The sequence below is a fragment of the Cyprinodon variegatus genome, unplaced genomic scaffold, assembly GCF_000732505.1.
Source record: "Cyprinodon variegatus isolate N-32 unplaced genomic scaffold, C_variegatus-1.0 Scaffold54, whole genome shotgun sequence".
NCBI classification, from domain to species: domain Eukaryota; kingdom Metazoa; phylum Chordata; class Actinopteri; order Cyprinodontiformes; family Cyprinodontidae; genus Cyprinodon; species Cyprinodon variegatus.
In genome coordinates, this window is record NW_015150507.1 from 1,555,536 (window position 1) to 1,569,880 (window position 14,345).

At 38.1% G+C, this 14,345-nt stretch overlaps 1 protein-coding gene across 4 annotated transcripts in view; it reads right to left on the reverse strand.

The window, feature by feature from the left end:
- mtss1l (metastasis suppressor 1-like) overlaps window positions 1–14,345 on the reverse strand; it is a 41,768-nt gene that overhangs the window by 13,227 nt on the left and 14,196 nt on the right. For 3 of the 4 annotated variants that reach the window (XM_015371173.1, XM_015371175.1, XM_015371176.1), the window contains exons 4-9: window positions 3,441–3,525; window positions 3,226–3,317; window positions 3,055–3,129; window positions 2,645–2,653; window positions 321–478; window positions 110–217 (exon numbers count right to left, since the gene is read on the reverse strand). In XM_015371173.1, coding sequence (XP_015226659.1) covers window positions 110–217; window positions 321–478; window positions 2,645–2,653; window positions 3,055–3,129; window positions 3,226–3,317; window positions 3,441–3,525 — 527 coding nt within the window. The remainder of the gene's footprint in view (window positions 1–109; window positions 218–320; window positions 479–2,644; window positions 2,654–3,054; window positions 3,130–3,225; window positions 3,318–3,440; window positions 3,526–14,345) is intronic. The other variant, XM_015371174.1, reaches the window with a different exon arrangement.

Consider the following 14,345-nt stretch of genomic DNA (forward strand, 5'->3'; position numbering starts at 1 on the left):
TACATGAACTTAAATTTCAAGTGATCAGTACAACTTTAGCAGTGTAGCAATGAACTGCATATCAAAGTGGATCTATAGCACTAGAACTAGGAGTATCCAGCTTTGTTACCTGCTCACTGGCAGGTGGCAGCTTATGTGGGTCTTCAGTCAACATAGTGAGGTCATCAACAATGGCTTGTAAGTGGGTTATCTCTCCCAACATGGCAATCTCCACATTCTGCAGAGAAAACACAAAAAAATGAAAAGAAAGTTGTGAGAAGGAAAGCACTGAGATTTTAGCGTTGGAGCTCTTAGTGATTTAAGACATAAATGTTGCTCACCACCACTGGCTGAAGGAAGTTGATGAATGTACAGTAACGTCCTCTCTCCTCCAGAAGCGCCCTTCGAACCGCCTGCTTCTCTGTCTCCTCCATTAGCAGATACAAGTCATTGACATCTTGCATGGCGCTGTCCAGCTGAGGGCGCAGGTTTCCCCGGCCTGCGTGGGGTAGTAGCGCAGTTTGCAAACCGTGGGAGGAAAGGCGAGTTGAATAAACAAAAGGAAAATAAATTGAGGATCGATGGAGGTAGATGATAATTGAAGCAGTGGCATAAAATGTCAAGGAGAGGGGGAAGATGAAACAAATTAGAAATGATTAGAACAAATGATGATGAGCTGCTGTGGACTAGAGGTCAATGCACTGACAAACTTCATACTTGAATGGTTCATGCACATGGGAGCTGGAGGTATTTGAAAGAAGTCATCAAACTACGATGATGAGCAGATGCAGAAGAGGAGGAGACTGTGCATAATGTTCAGAGTTACATGAGTGATGAAAATGAAAAAAGCAACACTCCATTTCTGCTTTAATTGGATCTTCTGAACAAACACACATTCTCTGCATGTGTATCTTAGCATTTCTAGCTGACTCGTAAATGAGCAAAACTGTTAAAACCAAATTGTATTTTGAAAAGTTTGCTGTCATTTTTAATTAAATCACCTAAATTACTATAGTTGTATTTAATAATAAATAATGCAAATTATAATTTTTTACTGTGTCTATGCTGAACACAAATTAGCAGACACAAGTAAACCTTGAGGCGCATATTTATTTAATAACACACTAATTAACTTGGGAGACCCAAAACAAAACCTTACTTATTGTCCTTTCACAGGGTCTTAAAGCAATTTTCAGGCTGCAGTTAAAATCGAGTTATGGTGAAGAATATACAACAGAAAAAAATACTTATTGGCCATTAAAATAAAAAAATGTTTCTCACTGTAAAAAAGGTCTGGAAAGAAATGAATATAACACTTTCTTTAACTAGAACAACATAAACATTCCAAAAAGCTGTTATGTAAAATTTATTTTTTTAAGGGGCACCAGAAAACAACTTATATTACATAGCAAGTAAATACTCTGCAGTCTCAAAGGTAATATCAACTCATGTATATTCCTTAATTTGACTGTCTTTCCATTACAAATATTATAAATACGTGGAGTTTGATAAACTCCACTGGGACAATAACTGGAAATGCATGCTTTGGCCATATGACCCGAATCCAATCAGTTAAAAATCCAAATCTTCCAAAGAGTCTTGTGTAAAACAAATAATTAGTGTGTAGCAAAGCATCTAATGCCCACCCCTGCAACATCTGTTGGTGGGCATTAGATGCCCACGAACAGGTATTGCTGGGGTTCTGTGATGCTGTTGGCTGGTTTCATTTCCAAGCCACTGAAAACCTTGTCAAACTGCATGGCAGGATAAACTTTTTGAGACACCAGGACAGTTTAAATATCAATCTGGTTGACGACCCATTTTCAGCAGCAAACTGAAAATGGGTAATGATTGAGTCTTGCATTAGAATAGCGAGTTAAAAACTTATTAACGAATCTTTGCAGACATGGTTTGCCAGATTAAAAATGTAACCTTCCATCTTGGCTATCAGTCCCCAGACCCAAATCCTTCAGAAACTAAGTTGATTAAGATGAAGAAAAGAGGAACATAAAACAAAGGAAACAAAGATCTGGGAAGTCTGAAAGTGTAGTAAAGAGTTCCTCTTAGTTGAAATAAATATTTGTTAGCATAGTTTGTTCTGAATCAATAAATATACAAAAATTAGCAAAAACCTTTAGCAGTTTATACGGATAATACGTCTTTATAAAAAAGGTAATAAAGCACTGAACATTACTTAGGTACTATATATAAATAATCACTATGAGTCAGAGTGCATTTTAAGTGTAGTTGGAAAAAAAGCAGCAATTTAGTTTATGAACCAGCAATATTTACACTTTAAAAAAAATAATAGATAAAACTAACATAAAGTGTGTTTCGGTGTACAGAGTTCTCACTCTGAAGTGTTTGTAGGTGGATTATGAAACTCTTGACTCTTTTTTTGCTTAGCTCAGTCAAATGACATCTGGCAACCAGCTACTTCGCTACAAAGCTGACAGGAGAGTCAATCTTCCCTTGCCAGTTTCACCCAATATCTCATGCAAGCACATTCCTTTAGCATATCAAACTCTTTCATCCTTCAGCTAAAAATGCTAAGACAGCAAAGTGTTTTTTGTTTTTTTGTTTTTTTTTGAAAGGATGTTGATCTCAAGGTGGTTTTGATGCTTAATATGAGTTTCTTATACAGGCCAAAGAGCAGCAAACATACCTAGAAGCTCTACAGCCAAGGGGGAAAAGCCAGAAAGAAACAGAGGAGGATTGCAGTATCAGGCGGGGACGGAGAGACAGAAGAACAGGCAGCGTTAGGTGCGTTGAACAGCAGCACAATGCATGTTTATGATTAGCCAATACCGCTGCTATATTGATGGAAAGAGTTAGTTGAAACCAGCGGTATGGGCTAATATAAGAACAGCAAGAGAAAGAAAATAACTGTCATTCATAAAGCAGATCATCGTCATAGCTACAGTGGAGCCTATGGTACTGTGCAGCACATTTTAATTTAAGGGAACATTAATACCTCAGTCCTGACTCTAGATGGTGCCAGTTCACTATAATATCAGTGCACAGCTCAGCAGCCATAGTTTGGATTACTAAGTATACCTTGCAGAGTTCTCTCACCTTTTCTTGCTTTTTTCTGGAGCTTAATGGTATCTAACGATTTTCTTTTAATTTCCTGACGGGCCCTCTTGTATTCTGTAAAGAGCAGAAAAGTACATAAGATTCCAAACTCAGACTACAACACTGAGCATAATCCCTTTCCTATACTTTCTAGACATTATTTTTTTTTACCTTTGGTGTGGTCTTTGTCAAGCTGATTAGCCATCTTCTTCCATTCCTCTATCCGGTCTTGGAGTGGTGTGACCAGGCCTTCCATGAGAACACTACAAGAAAGAGGAGAGACAGAATGAATCAGCAAAGTCTAAGGATGAAGCTTGTAAGATGTGAATTTTTCCCCATGGACATTCAAAGATGTACAAGTAAGTACAAGTTCAAGTGACTCTTACTTGGTGAAATGTCTTAATTTTGTCTCAATGCTGCGGTGTCGCATGCACATTCTGGTCAGAGCTGAGCCAATTTCCCTGGTTGCACCTTGGAGAGAAGATGTAAAGACAAATTTTTGCTGAAAGTTCAAAAAATGACCAAACCAAATTACACAATTCTAAGGGAACGTGAAGAGAAAATAAAAACATCAGAGCTCAAGTCATCATTACGCTGTGGAGATGCCTTTCTGCAGATGGAGACGGATATTGGTTACAGGTGCTGGAAGGAATAAAGAAGCTAAATACAGGGCAAAACTGGAAGATAATCAATTTGGAGTGGCAAAGCATTTAGGTATGAGGTGGCGGTCAACCTTACAGGAAAAAAAATATTACAAGTAGCCGGAGCTCATGGTCTGATGTAGAGCATAATCAGATGTTATACAGTAGGCTGTGAAGACTTTCAAGACCAGAATTCAATTCAAAATCTGTAGCAGAATTTAAAAGCTGAGCTTCACAAATACTCTTTATAAAAGCAAATAAGACTGGAAAGCACTAAAAACCCTGTAATAATAATAATTGCAGAAAAAGAGGTTTAATGCCTTTAAGTCAAACTATTAACTAAGCAGAATGAAATAAAAATGCATAACAGTTAACTGTTTTTTATTTGTAAATAATTATAAGCAACTATCATTTAATAATTGTTTTACTTTATTGATCTCTCAATGGAGAAATTTACCTCTGCATTTAACCCATCAGCAGCGGGCTGCCATCGTGGGCTGCCCAGGGAGCAGTGTGGGGTTAAGGGTCTTGCTCAGAGAGTGGCAGTCTGTGGGAGTGGGGCTCAAACTCAGAACCTCAGGATTCCTAGCTCTATGCCGTAACCACTAGGCCGCCACACGCCATTTGCATTTTATTCAAAATAATCCAGTACTGCTGGTCACACAAAATAAAAAAATCTAATCTGTGGCTGTAAAATTTAAAAATGTATAAAAAAAAAAGATAATGGCCATGATGGTTAATATTAGTCAAGAGAGTCCTCTAACGAAATGTGCAGTTACATTTCTCATGCAGTGATGCATTACCAGCTGCAGCCTGAAGATCAACACAGTCTGAGTGGGATAATAGAGTCTATAAATGTCCCATATGTTTGATTGAAATAAATGTACCTCTTTCATTCTTGTTAAAACAAGCATTTTATCCCTAAAGGTTCATATATGCACACCTCCCACCACAGTCTGCTTAACAGCTTGCAGTAAATGGTTAAGTTTGTACTTTTGCTCTTTGCAGAAGAGTAATTCAATGGGGTCTGAAGCTCTTAAAGCTGTGGCTGGCCCACTGTCCCAGTGATACTTCAGAGGGTGGGGAAATATATGGTAGTACTGATCCTGTTGTAATCTGGGCCACATAGGGCTAATCTGGATGTGTATGAGAACAGACACACATGCAAATACAAACAGAGCAACATGGCATCTTATAGACCAAAGGGTGCAGGAGATTCATAACGAATAACACTATAACATATATCTTAATAACTGACTTTCATAGTGATAAAAGTTTGAATGCAAACAGGTGATATGATTTACCAGCCCCCACATTTCCAAAGTTCTCCACCCTTCTGTCCTGGAGGAAAAAGGAGGCAACCCTGTAAGGGGATATCCCTCTATTCTTCCATGTCTGCTCTGCCTTTCCTGTTCTCTCAGCTTGCTAAACACAATTCAAACAGTGCAAGCAGTGAGAAACAGAGGCCAACATTAACCCTCAATATAATACATGAAAGAAGGAGAAGTTATGCTTTGGAGCAAAATACATGGTGGCTAGATAGTTTCAGAAGAATTAATGTTCTATTCCAGATTTCACATTGGTAAATTATTTTTCATAAACAACACTTATACATAAATATTATTTATATCTTTTTAAATAATTATAAATAATATATATATATATATATATATATTACATATTTTCCACCATATGACTTACGAACAATCAAACTATTTCACTTAAGGAGACAGCCATCGGATTGGCCCTTGCCTTACAGAGAAATTCTTCCAAACACCTGTACAATGAGTTGAGTGTCCTTGCAAAGGGCTTTAGAGAGGGGGTGGGGGGGTGATTGGGTTGGCTTTCCAGGTGACTTAGCATAAGGGCAGGGTTGGAGGTTAAAGTTCCCTGTAGCAGGAAGTGATTAAAGTCACATATGGAGCCAATGTACTAGCTGTAAAACACAAAACAAAAACAGGCTGCAGTACAAGTCAATATTAGAAAACCTTAAATGTACTCATGCAAAAAGCTGCACTAATTTTCTCCATTCTCTTAATTTTCCTATACAACTTGCATTTGTCTAAACATTTCTAAAAATGTATTTATGCCACTGCATAATAAAACTTGTATGGATTCTGATCATGAGTTTTTTTTTTTTTGTCTATTGCACTAAATAACACACATTATTTAAGATTAATTTTACAACAGAACATGTCTGTGAATTGTTTCTTTTTTGCTGAACAAATAAAAATAATTTATCAATATCATTTACAAAACACAAATGTTACTTTTGTCTCTACATAGCTGAACATTTACAGTTCCCTTAACGCTCTGTGTTATAAATAGCAACGTTTCAACCCTTAAACAACATGCATGCAAACATCTGTAAGCAGTAAGCCTACTTGGGCTCCCTACCAGCATGATTTTTAAAAGGTTCCGGCTTTAAAACCACCAAAATCTTTCATCATGCCTCTCCTATGGGTTAATGTTGCTTTCACATGGTTCTACAGAAAGTTGCAGAGTTAGCTAAGTTTGGTCTGACTTTATGGGACACTCCTATGTTGCTTTCCCCACCCCATTCTTTGATGCACTTCTACCAGTTACCTACACAGTTCAGTAGAAAAGTCGCTAGATATGGGATTAACACCAAAGAATCATCTTTCATCACTCTTACTAAATAGAGCTGAGTTATAAGGGACTATCAGTAGGTTTGTTAAGCAGCAGACTTAACCAAGCCAAAAACCTGGCTAATCAACCAGCTAATATGAACAAGCTAAACCAATAGGAATTTAATGTTAAAACGTTGAAATGCCTGTACTGATCATGCTATGCACAACAAGCATGTTAATTAAAAAACCTCTGCCTAACTCAGCAGAAGTTTTCTTTTTGTTTTGTTTAGTTTTGTTTGACAGCTTTTAAACCATTTTTTAAAAAATTACTATTACTGCATATTTTAAATTTTCCCACTTGTTTCTGAAATAGAATAGAATTTCAAGATTTTTATATATTTTTGTGGCCTGGTGGTTGGGGCATAGAGTTTGCAATCCTGAGGATGTGAGTTCGAAACCCACTTGCACACACTGCCACTCTGGGTCCCTGAGCAAAGCACCTTGACCCCACACTGCTCCCCGGGCACCGCAAATGGCAGCCCACTGTTCCCCAAGGGTATGGGTTAAATGCAGAGATTGAATTCCGTTGTGCTGTATTATAGCAAAATAAATATCTGAAAATATATTGTTGTAACTTGTCACCACCATGATCCCATAAATTATTTATGCTGGATTCCAACATGTTCCCTAAAACTCTGCCTCCTTCAATCGCAGCACAAGAGGCAACCAAAGAGCTGGTCATGGGCCCTTACAGGAGGGAAGGAGGCTGAACGAAAGAAGAATAAAACAGAGAGAATCTGAGCTTATACAAGCCTTTTGCAGACTTGCCAATGACACTGTCAGCTGGAGAAAGCCCACACTCTCCTGTCCCATCCACACCTGCCAATTTCCCTCTCGCCTCTTCCTGTCCTTCTTCCCCTCCCGAAAGGGGGATCAGCTGACAGATACATCCTGGAGAGCTTCAGAGGCTTCCTGGCTGTGTCCAAGAGCCCTTCTGGCCCCTGGCCTCAGCCGGATGAGCAAGGATGTAGTGAATTACTCCCACAGCAGCCAGAAATGCTACATGAAATTCTGGCAAACACTTACAAACAAGGAGGGATTCTTAACATAAAAAAAAAAATATGTAAGAAAATAAAAGCCTCCTTCATTACCTATTTGTTTTTGCCTTTGTGGTTTATATCTTTTTATCTCCCTATTACTTTAGTGATTTAAGTCCACTAAGCGCACGTTTAAGTAGCCTGGGGATTGACTAAAAGTGCAAGGACTGCAAAAGTAATTATTGGGGCAAATTGGACCCTTAGGGCTTTAAAGGTAGCTCTTTGCAGGCACCCACATGTGCATGGATGAAGTAAAGCATTGAGGAGAGCTGTTATGCAACTCTGTCATATATCTTGAGACCTGAAGCATGCAAACTAAAACTTCAGTTCAGCAATGTGTTTACTCGTCATGAAATCAGCTGTGTATGTTGAAATATCTTTATTTTTTCACGTTTTGCCACACTATACATTTCCTATTCCTTTATAATAGTTCAAGACCAGGTAATATATTTAAAATATAAGCAAAAGGAACAAGGGGGATATAATTACAAAACCACCTGTAGCTGAAGATACAGCTGCAAATCTTTTGATGTTTGTCTCCACCAGTTTTGCACATCTAAAACTTGAAGTATGCCCATTCTTTTTTGGAAAACTGCTTAACCCTGTTTATGAACATCCTTTTTTTTAAGTCTTGCTACATATTCATAACATGGTTGAGTTTGGAAATTGGTTGAATCATTTTAATCCAGTTTTATCCTAATCACTTCATCGTAGAACTGATTGTAGGTGTCCTGCTTAAAAGTGACGCTCCACTCCAACCTTAAATCTTTGTAGCTACTAATAGATTGTCCTTCAGGAATATTATGCATTATCCATTTTCCCATCAGAAGATAAAGAGAAGAAATTAACCAAATAAGAAGATGGGGCCTCCTTCAGAGGTATATGTAATGTACCTAGCCGGTTCAAAACTGCATATGGTGCTTATAAATTACTGTCTAAAGATTTTAGTTCTTTGAAGGCTTCACAGGTTTGTTTCCAAACATGAGTAAACAGAAAGCATGATATCCATTGATGTGAGGTGTTTAAATATAACATAAATATCAATTTAGTTACACTTTGCAATTATCCACTAGGCCAACATTGTCTTGGTCAATCAAAAAAAAAAATGTAACGGGTATGTATATGCTTGCTTGCCGTGGTATGCAGAATCTCAGGTGAAAAAGTCAAGCCCAAACTGGTGTGATCTTGGTGAAACCTTTCAAGCTCTGGTTTCAACAAACTGTGCAATATGGCATAAGCATTTCTGCTAGCTTTTCTACCCAACTCTCTGCTTCTGATTAACTCCCCTGACTCCACGTGGAGGGAGGACCGTTTTAATAGTCCTGCTTTATAGGGGGTTATACTACCAGGAGCTGCACTGCCACAGGCCCTGCTTCTTGATGACTTCAGCATGGGAGCTTAACTATCTCTCTCCGTCTCACTCAACATCTAAGGCTTGTTGTTTGACTCGGGTTTCATTGGTGATTAAGCTAACAGATTCCTCTGTAGACAGACTTCTTTGTTTCGTTGGTTTTAAGTCTTAATCAGCTCTACTGAGTTAGTCTGGACCGCCCCTTTCTCTGCTGACCTTGTCAAAAACGAGTGTGCATGTTGACTTTACAAGAAAAGGTACAGAAAATCCACGTTAGCATTTCTTGGAATATAAAGTCCTTTTTTTGTTTTGCCTGGCTTTTAAACAGACTGTTTAAGTAAGAAAATGCCATAATCTGTGGGACAACAGTTCTTTCCCACGTTAGCACCTCAGATTTGGGAGCCGATAGCGCCTGGCACAGGCAGTTAAGCTTGGTGCCTTTACCCTGCCTTATTAATGAAAGCTAAGTGTGAACTGGCAGGGACACACTGGAGGGCACTGATGGATGAAAAGGGTTGTGGGATGAAACCGGAGGAGAGAGAGATGAAAGAGGGTACATTCTCCTAGTTGGAGGGTGAAATTGACCAGTTAGTAAGAGGCTGGGGCAGGTGCCACAGGCAATGCCAGGAGTTAAAAATCAAGTAAAATAATTCAGATACCCTAACATTTGTCTGTTCTTTCCAAAATTTCCTGTAAGTCAGTAAAATTACACAATAAATTAGGGAATTGTTGTTACTTTTTTTAAGATTCACTGGTGATGTTGACATTCCAGACTTTAAAACCTCTACTGATAATCATAAATAATCAATAATTAGCTTCAAAGCACAGCTGGATTTTTTGTGTGCTTGCACAGTATGGGTAATTCAGGTCATAAATAAAACAGACTCGACTTATCCTGCCCGTCAGAGAGCGATACCAACTGAGTGGTCGATAAGGCAGCTTCATGTGGACATAGTCCGCAGATGACATATATGGACAGAATGTCTTTTGATAAACTACTGCGCACTGATACACTATCTTGGTTAAAATAATGGCTTTTTTTTTACCCATTTGAAAATAAGTAAACTGAATAAAGGTAAAGCAAGCTTTTAAAGAAAATTAGCTAAGAGATTTTCCATTTAATTGGAGTTGGAGCACAATCATTTTGCTGGCCATTTTTTTATTTTTTTTTATTCATTTATTTTGTGGCTGTACATAAATCATGTGTTAGCAAACACAACATCTTTTCAAGAAGGTGTTTATAGTATATGCAGCATACTGCAGTCACCACTAAGTACATCAGAGGAACTCGCTGTTTTTAAGGAAAGCACATTGCAACAGGGTAAAAGATCAAATCACTGGCCTCTCTGTTTAAGGTCTATTGACCAGGATCACAGGTGGAACTGACAGTATTTAGCACTTATTTGAAAGGGAACAATTATTTGTTACATTTATTACAATTTGGGCTAGCCAGATTTGTTTACAAAAGCATACCTTTAACATGAATGATGTAGATTTTTGGGTTTATGTGTATTTCTCACTAAAAAAACAACAGTTAACGTAATTGACTCTAATCCAAAAATCAGGAAAGTGACCATGAACAAACTAAATTAAAATTACTTATGCATTGCTGGGAGTTAGTCAGAGAAGTGTTATCTTTACCTCCATTAGATATACAAATATGCAACTATGTTTAAGGTTAAATATCTGAATATTTTAAATATCTGAAAGGGAGCTGAAGCTAGTTTGAAATGAGCCTTAATACCAAGAGGAAAAGCTGTTAGCTGTTTTCTTCTAGAGCTTTTTCAAATCCCTTATCTCAGAGTTCAATGTGAAACTGTCATTATCATAAGGCCAAAACATGAATTCATGTTCAAACCATAAATATGCATTAAATGTTGGTTGAGTCACAAAAAAGTTAACTTATTTCACAGAGAAATATGCAAAAATGTGTTTTGTTGTGGTGTACTTACAACCCCATCTTTCATCTCTAATTAAATAAAATTTAAAAAAGGAAATAGAAAACCTTTGACTTCTAACCCTTAACCCCAAGTTAACTCTTAAGTTCTCATCATTCCCCTACATCCCACCTAAAGCTCATCTTGAAAAGAAACTAAGAAAACTAATAGAGTGCATTAGGGCTGCAACTAACGATTATTTAGTTGTCCTAAAGTAAGCCCTAGAGTCCATCCTACCTGATAATAAAGAGCCCGATGTACAAGTTTGACATACATTGAAACAGTTACATTTCAAATTTATTGTAAATGTAAACAACCAATAATCCAAAATTCAAAATCTCTTCTAAGAAGTATTGAAAGAGTGTCTTCATCAAATGTTAGGAGATGAAACAGCACTAGGAATAGAAGGAGTTTGTGAAACAAGAGGACCTCCATTTAAAAAAGTAGTGCAGCTTTCAGGTTGACAATATCTACACAGTGGCTTTGGTGAAGTGATGTGCTATTGTTCTACTTCCATTACCACTCAAAGCTGTTGCTAAGCAGTACACTGAATGAGTAGAGTGAGCAGCTACCAAGCTGCTATCATGGCAAATACATCCACTGAGTTTTGGAGACTTTACTATGGTGCAGATTCTAAACCATATTTACTGTAACTCTCATCTTGAAGTGTTGAAATATCATATTCAGAGTTTAAATGTAGTCCAAATTCCTTTGGTTCTTACAAATGGTGGTATACAAAGATGTTCTGCCAACGTGTGTGGCTGTTAAGATCTCTAAGTCATAGGTAAATATCAACTAAAAGCTCCAATCACAGTAAAAAGAATATACCCAACATTTCAGATGCTGTCTCATATCCTCATTCAAAGCCTTTCATGTTGCGTCTTTCCTTTAAATGTGGAATGCTTCTTCTCATCAGCCACAGTACAACAGGGAAGCAGAGGAAGTGATCTCACGATCAATTGTTCAAGTGTCCCTGAAGCAAATACAGTCAAAAACACACAGTCATCTCTAAGCTCTTTGGCCAGACAGTTTCACCTCTCTGCCAGAAACACCCACAGACAGCCCCTGGTGAGTGCTGATGTTCTGGTGTGCATTAGTACATGACTCAATAGGAGCAGGAGTAGAACAAGTGATGGTTTTTTCCTGCTGGAGGAGCTTCCTGTTCTAAGAAGCAAATGCTGCTAAAAATACTTCTTAATGATTGTCCAGATTTGCATTTTACTTGAGGAGAAAAAATAAAAACAGGATGAGCAAGAGAAAAGGAGAATGCTCAGTTAATGGAAGCAATCCACCAAAGGTTGACGACATCCCTTGCCGTGTGGGGGATATTTAAATCTGAGGGTAATGGATCAGATAAATCTTCTTGGGAGACAAATAAACTCCCTTAAAAAGCTAAAGCTGTGAGTCACTTGAACCAGAGGCGGCTCTGTTTTTATACCCGTTGTAAACATACTGACAACAGCTAGAAATGCTCTGTGCCCACTCTAGTGCTCTATTTTTTTGCAATCAGGATTAAAACTGTCACTGACTGTATAGCCAAATATACTATAAAACTAATGTTATTAGGTGTTGACAATCTGACATCGCCCAAGTGTGTGTCTGTGTGTCCATATTAGGACATTACATTGACTGTCAGACATTTTAGTTAGTGCATTTATGGCTAACCCTGACATTTAGCCTAATCATAACCATTACCAATAAATTGCTAACCCTAACCTTTCATAGCATACCTCTAAACCAACCACCCAACATGAAAACAGGACCAACATGGTCCTCAAATTAATAAATATACCACAAAAACTCATAAATAGGTAACAAAAACAAGTACAAACAGAGAGACACACACTCACTCACTCTCTCTTTATTGCTACATTGTTGTTCAATAAATTGCTGAGTACTAAAGTCATGTTTTCCATCTTAACCTTCATTCTTAGGTATGTTGAACCAAAGGACATAATTTTCTCCAGTCATCATAACCCTCTTGCCCAGTCTATTCTGGTAGCATGTACACAGTATGATAAGAGAAAGAAAAAAAATTCAGGATGTCTGATGCAGTTTTGTGGTTGATAGAAACTATAGAGAGACTCAGCATAAACAGAAGCCTAATGGATTGATGGGCAGAACAAAATCTGTAGTAGTATCACACAAAACTTTTCATGCCCCTCTAATTATTTCTTTTTTGTCATGTCAAAAACTAACTTGAATTTGTTTTTGATGGGAGATTTTATACAATACATATGCTTTATTAAAAAAGTAATGCATTTTTGAGAAGCCGAAGGAAACTTCCTAACAAATAAAAATAAAAGTGTTCTGTGTCCCATTATTCTATTCAAATCCGGTGCAAATAACCCAGCTTGTACATTCTATAGCTGTAGCATAGATAGAGCTAATTAATCTTACTAATTATCTGAATTAGTTAAAAAATGTCTTCAAAGTTAACCCAGCAGATTAATTGCATGTGAGGACATCATTTGCACTGGTTCTGTTTACTGGTCAACTTTTGGTAATAAACTTGAAAACGAGGACCAAGAAAATTATTGTAAGAAAGCCAGAAGAAGTCTTGTTTGCAGAGTGGCACAAGCCATTAATAGGAAACAGCAAATAGATGAAGAAAAGGTGCTCTAGTCAGAAAAGAACAACCCTGAGCATCCTCAAAAAAAAGTAAAAAGAAACATAGTGGCATCATCAGGTTAGAGCTGATAGGAAGCTGGATGGAGCTGAACATCCGAGGAAGCAGTTAACAGAATTATTTGGTTTAATGAATATAATATAAAACACTCAAGACCTATTATCTCAGTTTGTCATTTCTACCAGCAACTCTAGATTGTAACTCCTGTGCTTGGTACTAAGATTACAACACAGATGATTATCAATCTTGGATGAGAAATACTAGGCTGGATGATTGTTCTTCTGCTGAACACAAGGGTGTGCTTATTATTTGACAAGCCAGTACAAATAGCTTGAACTGCTGGAATAGAGGGGGCAACAATAATCCCCTGATCTTGCTCAGTGCAAGGCCACAACCACATCTCATCCATGCCAGGGTGTCCAGATGGCGGGTAGGGATATCCGCTCCATCTGCCAACCCAGAGAAGTGCAGCAGCCAAGCAGATTACTGCTTCACTGACACACTGATCTACAAGCATACCTCCACTGTACAAGAGATAGAGAGAGGGAAAAGAGACAGAGGAAGCCTGCAAGCATTTGCAATGACCAACAGGAACATCCTGTCTGTGTTTGCATAGATGTTCTGTAACGTTTCTGTGTGTGTGTGCTCTGCAGGCTCTGGCGTGCAGATGTTGAGAGAAGAAAGGTTTTATTACTTGGGACAAATTTGCAGAGCATAGCAGTCTGGTCAGTGATCTCAGAGTGTGAATTTTTGAAGCAGTACTTGGCCGATGAGGAAAGCAAGTGAAGGCAGTTTCTGTCTGTGTGTTACAGAGTGGGGCTAAGAGGATTAGCTCAACGCCTCTACCTACCCTGGATACCAAGAGCTGTGGAAATCCAAGAGCAACCAACCACAACCCCCAATTCAGGTCAGCTAACACCCCCTCCCAAACACCAGGCTCATCTCTCTCTCCAAAAATATTGAGCTTTTGCGGCATTCCGTCACAGATCATTAACCTTAGACTCCTAGCTTTTTGATGTTTATGCAGTTCAACCAGAATTAAAAA